Below are 19,576 nucleotides of genomic sequence, written 5' to 3'. Positions count from 1 at the left end.
GCGGGACGTAACCATTACGTCTGTGGCACAGAAGGGGTTAACAGACAAGTCAAATACCAGGTAAATATATCTATCCCAGGCTCTTGGATTTTGACAAATACAGTAATCTAAACCTCAATTTTGAACAATAAGCACAGTATTCACAATAGGCACAAGCAATACACATGGAATGACATTCAAATACTCAAATCAACTCAAGGTCCTCTCAGACACTTTTGGACACTGCAACTCAAAATTAACACAAGCCCTCAAATCACAAACACCACAATACTCAACAACTCACAAACCGCATAACTAAAATGCACTAGCCTACTCTTCTACTCACACTCATAGGATATTGCAAATGTTTTGAGGAATGCTGACTCGTTGCCAATAATCCAAATGGAACCACGGAGAATCGAGAAAGCAACTAAATCAGACAAAATGGTATGTGTGGGAGTGAACTTTCAATCATCCAGGTGCAGTAGGTAACCATCTTCTGGTACCAGATTAGCTAGCACTTTTCTTTGTGGTAAATTCGAAATCCATAAAAGACTATTGGATGGATCTGGAGTTGAGTTAATTCCCTAAGGATTTTGGTGTGCCATAGCTTAGCCTGGTCAACAAAATGTTACATTCAATATTATGTGATACACATTAGATTCCACAAAAAGGAGAGAAAATGTTTCCGTTTCAAACCATGAAAGTTTATTTATTGGTAATGGATTTCAGAAGGCAAAAGTCAAGGTAGCATCAATTAATCGAAGAGCGTATGCTTCGATTATGCAATTCAATTTAAATCAAACTATTATGAACAACAGACCAATCCAGAATGGAGTAACCCTCACAAAAAAGGACAAAGAAAAGTTATTACTCGCTCTGAGAGAGCACGCTAAGATCTCCTACTCAGCTATATTCTCTTTGTTTCAACTAAAATACATTGTTAGGTGTCACAGTTTCTCACAATACAAGCTTTTCTATGCGTCTTTCAAACGTACAATATCTCTAATAGGCTAATATACATGGACTAGTCTGCACACTGCTGGTGTCTTCTTGAACACGCTATTCATTAAGAGTCAATGATTAATCACAATTTCTTCACATGGGAAAGGAGGAAAAAAAGAACCAGCATACTTAGAAATCAAATGCTTATGCTTCACAAAACAAGATGGCAAACATTAGCCATTTAAAAATTTAGGTCTACATTACCTATAGTCAATCTAAACGTGAATAACATAATTTCTCTCCTACAAATAGCATTTGTGTGCCTATGCGTTAATGTTCTGTTAATGCAGCGATTAATAAAAACATCACCACATGCAACTGTGGTAAACAATATTCAGATTTCAATTCCAAATTCCTGAGTAAACCGGACTTGCTACTGATGGAGCAGTAATACGTGAGTATGCTCATAAATTAGTGATGAGTGTGAGATCTCTTCAGTGACTGCTATGTTACAGACTAAGGGGGTCACTACAGCCCTGACGGTCAAAGACCGCCAGGGCTGTTGTGGCAATTGCACCGCCAACAGGCTGGCGGTGCAATCCAGGGTATTTCGACCGCGGCGGAAGCGCTGCGGTCGCACTGCCGGGGCCGGCGGTTTTCCACCACATTTGCCCCTGCGGTGATAATCCGCCTGGGCAGCGCTGCTTGCAGCGCTGCCCATGGGATTACGAGTCCCCGACCGCCAGTCTTTTCCTGGCAGTTTGAACCACCAGGAAAAGGCTGGCGGTACGGGGAGTCGCAGGGCCCCTGGGGGCCCCATGCAGCTTTCCACTGTCTGCATAGCAGCCAGTGAAAAGCGCAACGGGTGCAACTGCACCCGTCGCACAGCTGCAACACCGCCGGCTCCATTTGAAGCCGGCTCCTGTGTTGCGGGCCAGGAGGGATCTCATGATGACCGCGGCGGGAGTGTGCTGCATTGGCGGCCGCTCGGCGGTCACATCTTGGCGGGCTGGCCTAAGTATAGCTTGTATAGTAGACATAAAAATCAAAAATACTGTGCATGGAGAAAAGTGCTCCCAAATCCAGTTATATTGCTGCCCTCTACAAACAGTCTCTCCTGAATACCAGAACAGGCAACATCAGACTTTAAAAAAGAGACTTTGGCTAGCAAGTGTGACATGCAATGGAAACATCCAACAGTTGAGAATTAATGTAATGGAGAACGTGTGTCTGTGGATTGTACAAACAGGGCCGGACAGGCCGTCTCTATTCCATAGGGCATTTTGGGCTTCATGCTATGCTGTTTTTGCACCCAACAGCAAAGATGTATGTATCATTGAGATTTAATTTAGTAATCTATGCATTTAAAACAGGCAGTCTAAAATGTTGTTTTTTAATTTATTAAAAGTGTTTTAAAGAATGTATTGGCTTCTTAAACATGAACGTAGAATTTTTATGCTGCGTTGACTTTTTACTTTTTCTGGTTGGCATACCCTCTCCTACTAACACTCAAGATTCTTTGTGAGCTCCTCTCCCTTTAAATTTCTGAAACTGCACTGTGTTGAACTGCACATTTATAGTGAATGAACTATGCACTAAAGTTCACAAGCTGTGTATTTTTAGTGCAGTAAAATGAGAGGTTTCATTTTGTTAGCTAGAGAAACCTTGCTGGTATTACTTTAAATGTTTTTCTAAAATGCTTAAGTACTGTAGCATTTATATAGTGCTCCCTTTGTCAGGTGGCGAAGCACATTTTCAGGAGTGTAGCATGCTACACCAAAGATGAAGGAGTATTACACATGTTGTGAGCCTATGTGGAAAGCGATTTGCTCTGTAACAGACATCTTTATTCTTCAACATACTATGGTGCTCTGCACTCGCTGAGTCATAACTATCTGACAGAGACTTCTAGTTGCAGATTCCTTACCTTAGAAATTCCCCCAGGCGTCAGACTGGATCCGGAGATTTTTCTTTGAGCAGCACCCTTGCGCGCCGTCAGGTGGCATCGATCGACTCCGCATCCATCGTTGGCGTCGTAGATGCCGTGATGATGTTGCAGTCATATATAGGCACCACCCCGGCACACCGACATCAGTTCTTTTCTTTCAGCGCCAGCCTACGTGGTCTCTCTGGAGAAGAGCTACCCTCAGTCACTTTCTGACTGACTTTTCAACCCTTTTGTCAAACTCTTAACTTCTTGGTGTGTCGCGATATCTTCCTGTAAGATCGGATTCAAGCTGTGTGACTCCTGTCTCCACATGATGTTGGTGATGGATCTGCACCGTCTGTGCTTGTGGTGTCTGGAGTATGACCACAGCCCAAAGTCATGGTCTGACTGCCGGGCCATGAACCCGAAGGCTTTGAGGAAGCGGTCCCTAAAACTCATGGCGACCCAATGGTCTGCTGCGCATTGCTCCCAGTCTTGCTCGAGAGGAAGGTAACAAGACCATTCGCTGAGCCATCACCACTCTTCCTCATCCCACTCCAAGTCCTCAGGACATTCGGGTCACAAGAAGAAGTCGAACAAGAGTTCTTCGACATCACCCCATGGCTCAGCGGATGCGACATGGGAGGAGCCACCTCTGCCCAACTCAGGGAGTTTTATGAGGCCATGCGCCTCATAATTGGGCAGTGGGGGCCCCCCTTGGGCTCAGCGCTGGCGGCTTTAGCTCCGGAGGGCACCCCAGGATACATTTCCAGGCCAGAGCCGACATTGGTTGTGCCATTGCGACCTTCCCCTGAGCCAGTGCAGAAGTCGACACTCTCGACGTCGGTTGGATGTCGATCCCATACTCATTCCCAACTCTGACCTGGAGCAAGAACAACGTTGTCCGGTGCTGATTCCGACTTTGATGGGGACGTCACTCCCCAGGTTGGATCCTGACCCTCATACCTATGGGCAGCAGTACGGTGAGAGTATGGAGGGGTCACTGGACCCTACCAACTTGAACACCCTTATATGGACTAGGTCCAGGAATTGATTGAAGCTAGTGGATTGGACACCACCCCTGACTCTGGCATGCTTTATCCCCTACCGTGGCTATGGAGGAGGGGGACTCCTACTCAAAGGTGGTGCGAAGAGCGGCTGAGGTCCTGGGCCTTGGGCTGCCTTCAGTGGTGGTCAGACCTAACCTCTTGACTGAGGTGCTTGAGCCAGGGGCTTCCACATCTGAACCCTTATTGCCCTTCAATGAGGCCCTCAACCAAGCACAGGGGCTCCAGTCAACAGGACAATTGCCCGCCGCCTGACCCAACACCCTACGCCTGAGAGCTTAGTCATTCGGGATCCTTCCTCTCTGGCACATTTCCTTCTGCACCCCCAGATAGGGAATCAAAAAGACTGGACCAATTTGGGAAGAAAATGTTCTCTTTCTCCAGTCTGGCACTATGGTCTGTGAAAACTGCATGCCTTTTGGCCCGTTTCACCCATGTTTTATGGGAAAGGGTCACACAGGTGCTGCCACAGGTCCCGGAGGATGCCCGGACCATTCTCTCCCAAGCTGCTGCTAATGGGAAAGACACAGCCAAGTTCACGATTCAATGTAGACTGTACATCACCAATTCAATGGGCAGATCGGTTGCGTCAACAGTGACCCTGCCACGCTTGGTTGAGGACGTCTGGCTTTTCGGGGCATGTCCAGCAATCGCTTATGGACATGCCCTTGGATGGTAACTGTCTCTTTGGAGACAAAGGGGACTCTGCGCTCAAGCGCTTTAATGAGTCTCAGGTTAAGGCTTGGTCCCTTGGACTTGCCTCTGCTCCTCACCCCCCCGCCCCAGTCCTCTCTTCGCCCCTTTTGTGGCTACGGAAGGGGCACCCAACAGCATCCATTTCTCTCCAGCCACCATGCCGCACATGCTGCCCAGCTTCTGCCTGACTGAGGACGTGGGATCCAACGTCCTTGTGAATCAGGAAGCCAGCAGTCAGCCCAGTCCTCCCCTTCTTTGCTGCTGCTGACAAACCTTCCAGGTCCGTCATCCCATCACGGAACAGTCGGAGGCAGGATTCGCAATCACCTGCCCCACTAAGAATCCATCACAATGGACAGGTGGATTTTGTAAATCGTCCGAAGGGGCTACTCCCTCCCCTTCGAGACTACACCGCCTGTCATGCCACCATCCTAGGATTGGATGACGGAAGATCACTTGGCACTTCTCTGCGAGGAGTTTATGGCTCTCTTGGCCAGGGAGCCATAGAGAGGGTCCCTGTGCCAGAAGTAAGTTCTGGTTGTTATTCCCATTACTTTCTGGTGCCCAAAAAGAACAAGGGCCTTCGTCCTATCCTAGACCTCTGAGCCCTCAATCTCGTCATGGGGAAGGAGAAGTTCAAAGTGCTCACTCTGGCTCACGTCCTTTCTGCTCTGGATCCTGGACACTGGATGGTAGCGTTGGACTTGCAGAAGGCCTATTTTCATATTCCTGTCCTGCCTGCCCACAGACATTACTTGCGGTTTGTGGCAGGACACAAGCACTTTCAGTTCACTGTGCACCGCTCCAGGCTTACCAGAGCCCCTCGAGTGTTCACAAAAGTGATGGCAGTGGTTGCAGCTCAACTGCGCCGATTAGAGATTTCAGTCTTCCCCTACATTGACGATTGGCAGGTGAAGGCGGGCTCTCTCCCCAGGCGGTCGTCTCCCACATCCAACCTACAGCAAACCTCCTGCATTTGCTGCAGTTCACTATAAACATGCCCAAGTCACACTTGACTCCCTCTCAGACACTCCCTTTCATCAGAGCTGTTCTGGACACAGAGTAGTTTCGGGCCTCTCTTCCAGAGCGGCAAATCCAGGATATTAAGGCTATGATACCGATGTTTCAGCCTCTACCCTGGGTTTCGGTGATAACGACTGAGGCTGTTGGAACTCATGGCCTCCTGCATCCTGCTGGTTACACATGCCAAATGGCATATGCGGGCTCTGCAGTGGGACCTGAAGTTCCAGTGGGTGCAGTATCAGGGGAATCTCTCCGACACTGTCAAGATCTCATAAGGAGCTGCACAAGATCTGCAATGGTGGCTAACGAACCAAGATTGGGTCAGAGGCAGATCCCTCTCCCTTCCCCAACCAGACCAGACAGTAGTGACAGATGCAACACTCCTGGGATGGGGCCACCACATGGGAGAGTTGGAGATTAGAGGCGTCTGGTCTCCAGCAGAGTCCGGGCTCCACATCAGCCTTCTGGAGCTCTATCAGGACTATCAGGCTTGCACTGAAAGCATTCCTTCCCTCTCTCAAAGGGAAAGTTGTGCAGGAGGTACACTGACAACACCAACGCCATGTGGTACTGCAACAAGGAGGGTGGAGTGGGGTCGTAGGCCCTTTGACAAAAGGCCAGGCGTCTCTGGACATGGCTGGAACGTCAGGGCATATCCATGGTGGTTCAGCATCTGGCAGGCTCTGTGAACGCCAGAGGAGACAAATTCAGACATCAATGCATGGTCGATCACAAATGGCGTCTCCATCCAGAGGTGGCGCAAGGTCTCTTTCAGCAGCGGGGAAAGCCTTGGTTAGAACTGTTCGCCTCCACAGACAACACGAAATGTTAGCTGTTTTGCGCGTTGGCATTTCCAAGGTGGCACTTGCTCTGCAACGCTTTTCGTCTCAAATAGAACTCGGGCCCTCCTGTCTGCCTTTCCACCAATACCACTTCTGCCCAGAGTTTTCAAGAAGATCAAGAATGAGTAGACCCAAGTAATTTTTATGGGTCCGGACTGGGCATGGAGAGTATGGTATCCTGAGCTTCTGAGCATGGCCATCGATCCTCCACTCAGATTGCCTCTTCGGGAGGATCTTCAGCCACAGCAGCAGGGAAAGATTCTCCACTCAAACCTGTCCAGTCTCCGTCTTCTTGCATGGAGATTGAGTTGTGGCAGTTGACAGTTTTCAGCCTGAAGTCTGTGATGTAATCTTGGCAGCCAGGCAACCCTCCACCAAAACAGTATACGCCTGTCATTGGCAGAAATTTGTGGCAAGGTGTACCAACAAAACTATTGATCCCCTTTCTGCACCTCTGTCTGAGGTTCTTTTGTTTATTCTCTCTCTTGCCCAGCAGGGCTCTGCTTTGGGCACCCTTAAGGGTTATCTGTCTGCAATCTCTGCCTTCCTCAGAATTCCTGATTAACCCTCCTTGTTTAGATCTCCCATTGTTGTGAGATTCCTCAAAAGTCTTACCCATATGTTTTCACTTACCCTGTTCATAATGCACAAGTTGGATTTGAACGTGGTCCTTACCTTCCTCATGTGTGCTCCTTTTGAGCCTCTTCATAATTGTCCTCTTTGGCTCTTCACCTTAAAAACAGCCTTCCTTGACGCCATCACTTCTGCACAGAGTAAGCCACAAGCTCTTTCTCCGAAGCCACCCTTCATCTCTGTCCATCCTGACAAAGTGGTGTTTCGTACTGGGGCCACTTTCCTCCCTAAGGTGGTCACTACATTTCATGTAGGCCAATGCATCACTTAGCCTACATTTTACACACTCCCACATCTTTTTTGTGAGGAGGAGAGATTCCGCCGTCTGGATCCAAAAAGAGCGTTGCCGTTCTACCTCAATCGTACCAAAGACTCAAGGGTGGATGATCAACTCTGTGTGGGTTATATGGGTGTGACGAAACGATGGGTGGTGCAGAAGAGAACCATCTCCAGATGGGTTGTTCTCTGCATCAAAATGTGCTACGCTTTGGCCAAGAAGCAACCCCCTGAGGGTTCGCATGCTCACTCCACCAGAGCAACAGCTGCAACCACTGCGTTAGCATGTGGCGTTCCAGCACTGGACATCTGATAGGCAGCAACGTGGGCATCCCTGCACACGTTCACCAAACTCTACTGCCTGGACATTCAGGTCTGCAGGGACAGCTACTTTGGCCTTTCGGTCCTGCAGGACTTGCTAGTATGATCCTGTTTTGCAGACCCCCCTGTGGGGATGGTATTGCTTGGGTATCTATTCTAAGGTAAAGAGTCTGCATCTAGAAGTCTCTATCAGATGAACAAGTTACTAACTGAAGGAAGCTGGCCGGGTGTATGGTGGACACCTATAGTATTTGCACCTTATACCAGGTCCTGGCACCCCCTATTAGTGAATGAAGACAGTGTCAAGGAAGCCAGGGCTCTCTAGACGTAGCTGTGGATGAGCGGCCAAGACTTATCAGGAGACATGTAACGCTTATGCAATACCACAAAAGTCAAACAGCAACTTATCACACATGAAAGGAACCACACAGTGTTACAGAAATAAAGGTACTTTATTACAGTAACACTACACTAGGTTACTCATAGGCAGTCCCTCCAACCATAGGTAAGTATACACTGTATATATACACAACAGCAATCAGAAATTAGCATAGAAAACAACAAGCATTGGCACAAATTGTAGAAAATAGCGAGGGCCCTAGGGGAGGGCAAACCATATACTAAAATAGTGGAATTAGAAGTTATGCCCCCCACCCAAAGGTGTGGAGTATTTAGAAGGGAGCTGAGAGAACTCAGGACCCCAAGAGGTGGGAACCTTAGTGACCCCCCCAGCAACCAGGAGAGCAGAGGTAAGTACCTGGTTTTCCCAAGGACTAACAAGAGGACTTAGAAAATGGATTGTGCAATAACAGGACCAGACCAGAGAAAACCAAAGGTTTTGCAGGTCCTCTTCTTCTTTTGGAAGAAGAGGACCTGCTAAAGAAGGGGACAGAGTCCACTCTACGATGAAGTGTCCAGTCAGGGCAGGAGCTACTACTCACCCTTCTGTGGATGAAGATCTGGGTCAACGGGGGAAGAAGAAGACCAGCTGTGAAGCCGAGGAGCTGCAGAGGAGTCCTTTGAGTGGTGCAGTTGTGTCCCATGCCAGTCGTCGGGTCGCAGTGGTTTAGGAGAAACACCAACAAGCCTTGGCAAATGCAAGAGGAGGCAGAAGACGAGTTGCAAGGCTAAAGAGGACCAGCAAGGTCCAAGGGACTCGACCCTTGGAGGGGAGTTGCAGCTTCCAGAGGCAATCCACTGGCAGCAGACATAGGGGGTCATTCCGACCCCGGCGGTCAAGGACCGCCGGGGCCGGGGATGCGGGAGCACCGCCAACAGGCTCGCGGTGCCCCGCCGGGCATTCTGACCGCGGCGGTTTGGCCGCGGTCAGACAAGGAAAACCGGCGGTCTCCCGCCGGTTTTCCGCTGCCCTTGGAATCCCCCATGGCGGCGCAGCTTGCTGCGCCGCCATGGGGGATTCTGACACCCCCTACCGCGATCCTGTTCCTGGTGGTTCGCCCGCCAGGAACAGGATGGCGGTAGGGGGTGCAGCGGGGCCCCTGGGGGCCCCTGCAGTGCCCATGCCAATGGCATGGGCACTGCAGGGGCCCCCGTAAGAGGGCCCCACGTAGTATTTCAGTGTCTGCAATGCAGACACTGAAATACGCGACGGGTGCAAACTGCACCCGTCGCACATACCCACTCCGCCGGCTCCATTCGGAGCCGGCTTCCTCGTGGGGTGGGGTTTCCCGCTGGGCTGGCGGGCGGCCTCCTGGCTGTCGCCCGCCAGCCCAGCGGGAAAGCCTGAATGGCCTCCGTGGTCTTTCAACCGCGGAGCGGCCATATGGCGGTTCCCGCGAGGCGGGCGGCGACTCGGAATCAGGCCCATAGTAAGTTGCAGTGAGGCCCAATCAGCACACCTGGAGAGGAGTCCCATGTTGCTGGAAGAGCAGAGGAGAGACTGTCCTTGTGAGGATGAAGTGCTGCGGGCCAGGGCTACTCGGAGCCTGAAGATCCCTTGAAGCAGGAGACAACAAGCCTTGGCTGCTGCAAGAGTCACAGTGCACAGGGGTCCTGTCCTGCAAGGAAAGGAAAGGGCTCATCTTCTACCCAGTTGGACAGCAGGTAGAGAGGCCCAAGGGGATCACTCCAGACCACCACCTGTGATACAGGATTCCCACAGTTCCAGAGGAGAGCAGATCCACGCAGCCGGACATTGTTGCTGTAGGTGCCTGCAGATGCAGGGGAGTGACTCCTTCACTCCAACGGAGATTGCTTCTTGCTTCCTATTGCAGTTGAAGGCTTGACGAACCCAGAGGATGCACATGTGGGGAAATGTTGCAGTTGCTGGAAGGAGCCGAGGAAACAATACTGCAAGGCAAGGTCATCTCTGGAGTTGAAGTCTTGTTGTTTTTTGAAGTGTCCAGTTGCGGTTCCCGTGGCAAGGAGCAGAAGTAAGCAATGTAGAGGAGTCCTGGTGGAGTCTTACACATCGAATCTGAGGACCTACCTGCAAGTGAGTCCCTAAATCTCCCTAAAAAGGGGTATGATCCTCTTGCACGGTGACCACCTATCAGGAGGGTCTCTGATGTTACCTGCCTGACCTGGCCACTCAGATGCCACCAGGGGCCACTGCCCATCTTGGTTTCAAGAAGGCAGATTCGAGTGGCCACCTGGAGGAGCTCTGGCCACCTGGAGGAGCTCTGGGTACCACCCCTGGGGAGGTGATGGACAGAGGAGTGGTCACTCCCCTTTCCTTTATCCAGTTTTACACCAGAGCAGGGACCGGGGTCCCTGAGCTGGTGCAAAATGGTTAATGAATGGATGGCACCAAATGTGCCCTTCAAAGCAAACCAGTGCCTCAGGGAGGCTACCCCTCCTGAGCCTTGTAACACCTATTTCCACAGGAAATCATTTGTTCTGCCTTTCCCTGCTGAGAAGGTCAAGCAGCAGGGGGGCAGAAACCTGTCTGAAGGGCTGAAGCAGCGTGAGCTGCCTGGAAAACCCTGGAAGACTGGTAGGAGCAATACTGGGGTGTCCTCTAAGGAACCCCCAGAGTGCATGGAATCATGCAACCAGTATTGGGGTATGATTCTGACATGTTTCATACCAAACATGCCCAGGTTCGGAGTTACCATTATGTAGCTGGACACTTGTGTCCAGTACAGGGGTAAAATGTCTAACCCACGCTTACAAAGTCCAGTGCAATGCAACTCAAGTTCGTAGAGGCACCTCGGCTCATGCAGGGGTGCCATCACACATACAGCGTACTGCACCATGCCCTCTGGGCTAGGAGGGCCTACCATAGAGGTGATTTACAGTGACCTGTGGTGAAAGGGTGTAGTCACCTTCATGTAGGCTGTAATGGCAGGCCTGCAGACACATTTTGTATGGGCGGCACAATACATGCTGCAGCCCATGGAGGACCCCTGAGGTCCCAATGCCCTGGGTACCTAAGTACCACATACTAGGGAGTTATAAAGGGAAACCGGTATGCCAATTGTGGATTGTGCAAAGGCCTAAGGTAACCAAAATTGGAGGGAGAGAACACAATCACTAGAGTCCTGGTTAGCAGGATCCCAGTGAAAACCGTCTAAGCACACTGATAGCATGCAAAATGTGGGGGTAACCATTCCAAAAACAGGGCACTTTCCTACACTTACCTTTGGTAACGAATTACCTGGTAGGGACATATTCTAGTTGCAGATTCCTTTTTCGACCCGCCCATCCTCCCTGCTCTGATTTCTAGGGACAGGGATTCCCTTCCAGGGCCCTAGTTCTGGCACACCAATCTCAATGTTCTTCACAGCTCCGCGCTTCTGGGGTGGAAAGTTGTGAAAAGAAACTGACATCAGCGTGCCGGGGTGGTGCCTATATACAACCCCAATGTCATCATGGTAACCACGATGACAACGACAGACGCGGAGTCGACTGACACCACCTGACGGCACGCAAGGGTACTGCTCGAAGAAAAATCTCCAGATCTAGTCTGATGCCTGGGGGAAATTCTAAAGTAAGTAATCTGCAACTAGAATATGTCTCTACTAGATAATTAATTACCGAAAGTAAGTAACTTGTTCTTTGTAATCACACTTTAGCACATCCCATCAGATTACATTATTCCTGTCTAGAGTCCACCCAGGACTGTAAGGGTCATAGAGTGCATGATAGCAAAGACACTACATGAGTGACTAAAGAGGTGCTCTTTTATTTTGGGGCACCAATCTTGGCAGCGTGATGGAGGTATGAGAGACACAGATTATAATTCTTGTGAGGGCTAAAACATATTCCTAGCAACACAGGAGCAGCCTAGCTAGACGAACAATAGTGTGCAGTGTGCATGTACATCAAAACAGAATGGCAATTAGAGAAGGCCCTTTCGTCCACATAGCAGAGATGCTGTCAGATGAGTACAATTATGCCAAAGGGGCAAGAATGAGAGCTGGTGACATGAGCAGTAGAAATGCACTTTTTTTTTCTTTTTTTTTTTTAAAGGCAGAGATACTATCCACAGCTGGACAACTGCTCATCATGAACGAAGGAAATAGAAAAACAATGAAGGTGGGCAACCTGAGCAGAAACTACATAATGTTTCGAAGGCCCAGATTTCATCCACTACTCCTGCTAGGCTAAAGGAAGCAACATTTTGAGACGGGATTTACACCCTAAGTCTATTGTTTCTAAAACGGACAGTGGAATATTTTGAGTCATTTGGCAAGTTTTGAAACCCTGTGTTTATGAGATACGATTCCTTTACCTGGCCTAGGCTAAATACTTCCTGAGTTGCAGTTTGCAACCTACAAATGGGCAAAGGTGCATTTAACTAAATACCACTAGCAACAAAGGATAGTACTGAATATGGTGCAATGTGGTGCTGTCATGCACTGTGCTATTTACCACTGTCAAATCTTAATGCTAATAACAAAACATTTAGGTGATCCTATACCAGTTGTTAGTGCAAATGAGCTCCTTCTGGATGTTTCTATAAATACATTTTGGTTACGGTGATTTAAAGAAAAACTACATGGATATAACAAATTAAATCATTGGTTTGTGTCACAGGCACAGAAAGGGCTGCTACACTACTTCACAAACACTACTGATGAACAGGGTATCTTTATGTACAACTTATATTTCAAAAACACAGGGATAAGCGAGGTTTCTTTAGGCCCCAAAAGCGGCGCGGACAGAGCTGTATAAGTACCAAAACAATACAAGACATAGAGAGGATGTCTAATTCATTCAAGTTGTTTATGTCTGCAACATTTTAAATCAGTAAGTTAAACTAACCAGCAAATATAACACAATCTTACTAAACCCAAAAGTCAATGATGAACCTTGCTCGTCTTCCAGCCAATGGTATGGGAGGGGAGTAATGCAAGCCTCTTCACTCCCTCTGGCACAAGGGGGCGGCTCAACGTTTAGGGGGTCACTTATTCAGCAAATGAATATCTGTGAAATGTGGGAAAGTCAGTGGTCCCTGATCACATTCTGCAGAAATGCAAGTGGTCGCAAACTGGGAATTATATGACTTCAGCGACAGTAATTAGTTATAGATTAACCTGCACATAATAACCGTGCTGCGATTATGTAAGTAAGTCACACATCAGCGTGGTACAAACCTACTGTAATAAAAAAAACACACAACAGCGTGCCTTACCTGATTGACACATTCTCGAGGCGTTTCTCAAAGCTTGTGGCCGGTGTCACTGCCTCCTGGGCCGTCTGATTTAACTTGATCGCCACTGCCTATGAGAACAAAATCCACAGAGATCACTTTCAAGTGTTGGAATCTGTTTGCAGGGCAACCAGCATCATAGGAAAAGTGCAGTAGTAGTTACCTCGGGATTGTCTGTCAAGTAGATCTGCCTTGAAATATTATTGATTGTGCATATCCACTGCAAAGAAAAACAAATGGATTAAAGCCCACATCAATATACTAAAGCAAAGTAAAGATGCCTCCCCAATCTTCGAAAACAAAATAAATTAATATGAAGGCATTTCATTGCGACGGGTAAACAGGTTATAAAAGCGGTGGTGGTGTTTGGTCTACTGTGGTTCTTTTTGTGGCTGCTATCAGGGCTGGCCCTTGATCCAATAGTGCCATGAGCTAAATCAAATCTGCAGCTCCTCCCCGTTTCACCAAATTCACCGACATTTGTTGGAACATCAGAAAAGGAGCTCAGTATGCCACACTCAGCCAGTGTTGGAGGCCATTAGATAGATCCAACTAAAGGTATGGCACAAGCCAATGGGGGTCATGAAACACTCTTGGTGAAGTATGTGGAATTCAACCCGGCGGGCTCAATGGCACTGCCAGACATATATCTAGGACTGAATTTAGAGAACCATCTGACATCCCCTGCAGACAACACTTTCAAACAAGACTCTGCTATCCAGGGTTGTGGGTCATATGACACACTCTATTAAGCAACTGGCATCCAAACCTGGAATTAAGTGATATTCAGTGAAAGAGCTAGAATCCAACACTAAAGTTCAGGCATCAACTTGATTTTAGGATATGCTACCAAATGCTAGGAGCATGGGACTGTTTTAGCAAATGAGCTGGCATAAAACACGAAGGTTCATGCTACATTGTCTCCCAAGGGAAAACAACTCCTACTAATAAGTTATCTTTGAAATGCCTGGTCAGAAAATTAGATACGAATCATAAAATGATTACCTCTTCATATTCTTTTTTTCCTTCTGCTTGAAGAATTGTGTTCCTTTAATTTAGAAAAATAATTAAATACATAGTTATAAGTTATCAATGAATACAAAATAAATACATTCACCTGCAAATACTGGTGACAGAGTTTAACAATAAGATGTTTTGAACATTTCAATGACCTCATTGAGAGTCTGCTGTTTGACCTTTGTGAGTATTCGAAATTCGATCCTTCACTTTTTAGACAGAGAGAAAGAGAGTCTTGTTTGACCTGTATGTTTGCCTTTTGACCTTTAACGTGTGGCTTCTGTGTGATCTTTGACCTGCCCAATGGCTGTGTGAACTTTAGCTTGTGAAGTATATGTAACAGTAGGCATACTATGGGCCAGATGCACTAAAACAGGTCGTAAGAAGTGGTCACAAATTTCGCTCTGACATTTTGCAACCTATCTATGAATTTGTGATATCACTTATGTACTAATACGTCGCATTGCAAAATCTCCAGTATCATGAGGGCACTGAATTGCCCACCTAATACATATCTATTAGGCAGGTCACTATTTACGACATACAACACCACCAATAGAGGCCTGCAAGGTACAACAGCCAATCATCCCTGTGTTTACATTTCTAAATATTTTTATTTTATTTTAAGGAAACTGCAGCCCTTGTTCCTTAAATAAAGTGGTGCTGCTTCAAAGTCAAAAATTTCATTTGGGAACCTTTGATGGACCAATGTCTAAAGTCTTCTCTAACTCGCAAATTTGGTTTAGCATATACCTAAAAGCCATTTTGCGGTTGAAGCCCTGTGATTTAGCTAATCCCATGATTTGCAAATTACAAAATGGCTTTGTATATCTAGCCCTTAGTTCTCAGTCTGATATACTGTTTTAAAGACAATGTGATCCATTCTCATCACCTGCAAGAGAAATGCATTTGACAAGCACTGGTAAACCCAATAGGTCGCACAAATGCGAGAGCTATTGGCTTTGCCAAAATGAAGTAAACCAGCATGACTGCTGCTCAGCATGGCTAAAAGTTAGTAGGGCAAAGAAAAGTGGCATGGAGTGGGGTGTCATAAAGTGGAGTAGAGTTGAGTGTTATGAAGTGGCGTAGAGAGACGAAGAGTGGATTTGAATTGTCTAGAGTAGAGTTAAGAGGTGTGAAGTGGTGTAAAGTCACAGAGTGAGTAGAATGTCAGAGTGGAAGGGCATAGAATTGACTGGTGTAGAGTAGCGTGGCATTATTGTGGAGTGGTGTAGAACAGAGTGAAGTGGCGTAGAGGGTGTTGTGTAGAGTAGAGTCTTGTAGAGTAGACTGGCGTAGAGTAGAATGTCATAGAATGGAGTAGAGTAGAGGGGAGTAGAGTAGGATACTGGAATGGCAGAATGGAGTAGAGTGTTGTACAGCTGAGTGGTGTAAAGTCGAGAGGCAGAGTCTCAGAGCAGAGTGGCATTGAGTGGAGTAGTGGAGTGGAGCAGAATGGTGCAGAGTAGAGTTGTGCAGACAGCAGTGGTGTAGAGTGAAATTATGCAGAGAAGATTGGAGAGGCATAGGCTGGAGTAGTGACAGTGCAGTGACAAAGAGTGCAATGGTGCATACTAGAGTGGAGTAGAGTGCACTGGCATAGAGTAGAGTGGTGTAGAGAGGCCTAAAGTGAAATAACATAGAGTTCAGTGTCAAAGTGCAGTGGGGCATATTACTGTGGTGTAGAGTGATTGGCATACAGTGTAGTAGCATAAACTTTAGTGAGGTTGAGGCATTGGTGTAGAGTGCAGTAAAGTTGTTTAGAGTGGAGTACAGTAGCATAGAGTGATTGGGGTAGAGTAATATAGAGTAAAGTGACACAAAGTGTAAGGATGTAGAGTAGAGTGACAGAGTGCTGTCAGGTAGAGTGGTGTATAGCAGCGTACAGTGTAGTGTAGTTTGGTATAGTGTGCAATTGGGTACAGTGCTCTGCTTTTGAGGAAAGTGATCTAGAGTGCATTTGCGCGGAGTACAGTGGCTTAGAGGGCAGTAGCGCAGATTAGAGTAGAGTGGTGCAGGGTAGAGTGTAGTGGCGTAGAGTGGTGCAGAGTGCAGTGCAGTGGAATAGATGGTATTGGTGCAGAGCAGAGAGTATATTTTTGCAGAGAAGAGTGGCATCGAGTGAAGTAGTGTGGTGTGTGGTACAGAGCTGAGTGGAATGATGCAGAACAGAGTGCAGTGACAACATAGCCTGGAGTGATGCAGATTAGAGTGGTGTAGAGATAGTGGCATGAAAGGCATTAGTACAGAGTGGCACACAGTAAAGTGGGCAGAGTAGAGTGCAGCAGCGTAGAGTGCAGTGGCATATAGTTCAGTGGCAGAGGGATTAGTGTTGCAGAGTAGACAGTTGCGGAGTGGTGTATAGTAGATTGGTATAGAGCGAAGTGGTGTGTAGTAGATTGGCGTAGAGTGCAGTGGTGTATAGTGCACTGGTTTAGAATAGAGTGGTGTAGAGTGCACTGGTATAGAGGGCAGCCGTTAGAGTAGACTGCATTGGCGTAGAATGGTACAGAGTAGAGTGGTGAACAGTGAAGTGAGGTAGAGTGCATTGGCATACAGTAGAGTGGCGTAGAGTGGAGTGGTGCAGAGTAGAGGTCAAAGGCATAGAGTGCTCCATAGAAGATCGTATAAAAATATTTGTTTCCAACACATGTCAGAATTACCAAAAAATGTGCTTCGTTTGTGTTGTACTTATACTGATATATGCTGAAATATGTGCACAGTTCATTTGCAGACATTTAAATCTTGTTGTATGCTAGGAAAAAAATAACTTTATATAGCTTTCCTCAAGTGTTGCACACCCAGTAACCAGCAAGATTGTCACGTAAATCCTCTCATTTGAAGGCAATGAAAGAAAAGTAAACACCGAGCTCCCTGAAAGACAGAGCCTGACATTTGGATTATGTCTTTGAATGCGCAACAAACGTGACAAGATAAGATTTAATGGTTTGTTTACAGAAATCCAGTGCTGGTGAAAGAATACAGTAAACAGGGTTTGGGTAATGGAAGAGACAAATTCAAGATGGACACCCTAAAACAAATAAAGTCAGAAAATAAAAAGCAACGAAATGTTGGTTACAAAGCACAAAGCCAATGGTAAACAATTGGTGGAATGCATTTCCAGGGAAGCTCTCCGAATGTCCTCAAGATGTTGTTAGCAAACCAGGCAGCTGTGCTGTCTGGTAGGCTTCAACTTAACAATGGCTTTTTGGTACATTTATTGTCACAGGAGATCATGGAACTGCTTGCTTGGTCCTAGCAGGCAAAAGTTGTGCAAGCAGGGCAGATTCTTTCCATAAATACTATATTATCAAAGAGAAAATGGCCATTCTGGGGCATAAAACTGCCAGGGTTCCAGTTCCAAATTAAATTGAAGCGTTCAATTTTTTTTTAAAGAAAGTAAAAGGAGACAGACCCACATTTCTGCTTTGACTAGGAAAGCTTACCTTGCAGACTGCAGGATATCACAAAGCAAAGTATCATCACTGTACCTTCTACATCTATATTTTGTACTATAGACTTTTGTGTCTTTTAAACCTAGAGGTAGGATTTTTATCTACTTAAATTATTGATCCTTCACCAAAATCCCTTTTGGTCAAATTATGTGAGTTAGATATTGGACTATGTCTCTCTTTGACTCTAGGTAGCGCTTAGGACGCACTAGGTTCAGGTTGTATATGTGAGGTAGGTACCTAGCAGAAGAAACAGTGAATACTGCTTGATTGTACATCATAGTATGGGTATTTTGTCCCAGTACATGCCTGTATAGTATGCTGTGGCATACACATTTTAGTGAGTTGTTTTGGTGGTATGGTGGGTGGTTGTAAGTGTGTATATGTGTGTGTGTCTGTCTGTCTATCTGATAGACATTTCCACTAACAGTCTGAGCTAAGTTAATGCTGAGGTCAAACTTAAAATGTTGCAAATTTTGAAGCCCAGATGAAATAGTCTGTGAGGTGGTGTCAGTTGGATTTGAGGATGAAGAGCTGAGAAAATGAGATGCAGCTAACGGAGATTAAGGAGGTCATTATGAACATGGTGGGAATTCCCACTGTGTTCATGCTGGCGGTCTTATCACTGACTGCCAGCCCCCTTGAGATCTTTATAATTCACATTCCGCTCGGCCGGCGGAATGCTGGGCCTGGACATTGCCGACGGCTCCACATGGAACCGTCGTCAATGCTGCAGTGTGGCAGGTGCAGTGGCATCACTGCCGTAGGAACTCCCTCATGCTAGTCTGGAGTTTTGGTCCAGCTATAGACTACCAACCATCCTAATGTGATGTTGCAAGGTGAGAGGTAAATCCTTAAAAATGATTTAGGGTGGACCAACAGGAACCTTTATTTAAGCAACATTTTTAGAAGGTATAACCACCATAGTTCCTGACTGTCATGCCAACTGAACAGAATGAATGACACAATGGCTGATGCCAAAACATGATCCAGTTAAGTCAACTTGGTATTTCCCAAGTACCTTAGACTTAGTATTTTGTAGAATGTGAGTGATGTGGTTCTTTTACAAAGCAGAGCTAGAGAGTTGAGTTCTCCTCCAGGTAGAGTAAGCCATTCTTGGAAAAATCTCTCTTAAAGTTCAAATGAAGCACTGGGAACTTACTACAGCACTTCAATGAACTTCACCATTTGTTTTGTATTGAGTATCTGCACCCCTATGGAAGCCCAAAGGCTTTCTTGAGAGGCTTATTGAACTGATTTGTGACATTGCCTTGAGGAGGATAGAATTACTCTTAACAGGGAGGCAAGGTCAGACACCAATGGAGCAAGACACTCAATGAGTACGCTACCACCGGTGGACCCCATCGGGAACTATCCTGACATAAAAAACAGCTGCAGACCCCCATAAAAATTGAAGACAATCACCCAAAGTCTCAGAGTACTGGAGACGGCAGCTAATGTGAGCGCTCATGGCGGTATGTGGCGGCGGAAACCCACAAGGGGAGAGGGCGGTCCCAAGTTGATGACCGGGACCTGATACAGGGAGAGAGATTGGTGTGCACGTAACCTGTCCTGAAAAGGAAATACTGACCTGCTAGATAAGTAGAGGTGGCCTGGGGCAATACTGAGAAACGGAACCCCAGACAATGACACAAGGATGTAAGGCCACTGGGGGGACTGGCGTTGCAACACGGAAACGCTAGGCCCCGCAAATCTGGGGAGCATAGCAAGGCGGACCGAGAAAGTGGCCTATACACCTGAGTAAGCAACACTGGGTCCTC

At 47.0% G+C, this 19,576-nt stretch overlaps 1 protein-coding gene across 2 annotated transcripts in view; it reads right to left on the bottom strand.

Moving 5' to 3' along the window:
* APPL2 (adaptor protein, phosphotyrosine interacting with PH domain and leucine zipper 2) overlaps window positions 1–19,576 on the bottom strand; it is a 512,959-nt gene that overhangs the window by 91,522 nt on the left and 401,861 nt on the right. For both annotated transcript variants that reach the window (XM_069228970.1, XM_069228971.1), the window contains exons 12-14: window positions 14,332–14,374; window positions 13,490–13,546; window positions 13,309–13,397 (exon numbers count right to left, since the gene is read on the bottom strand). In XM_069228970.1, the coding sequence (XP_069085071.1) occupies window positions 13,309–13,397; window positions 13,490–13,546; window positions 14,332–14,374 (189 nt within the window). The remainder of the gene's footprint in view (window positions 1–13,308; window positions 13,398–13,489; window positions 13,547–14,331; window positions 14,375–19,576) is intronic.

This window comes from Pleurodeles waltl, chromosome 4_1 (assembly GCF_031143425.1).
Source record: "Pleurodeles waltl isolate 20211129_DDA chromosome 4_1, aPleWal1.hap1.20221129, whole genome shotgun sequence".
NCBI lineage: Eukaryota > Metazoa > Chordata > Amphibia > Caudata > Salamandridae > Pleurodeles > Pleurodeles waltl.
This window is presented reverse-complemented; position numbering and strand designations above follow the sequence as displayed.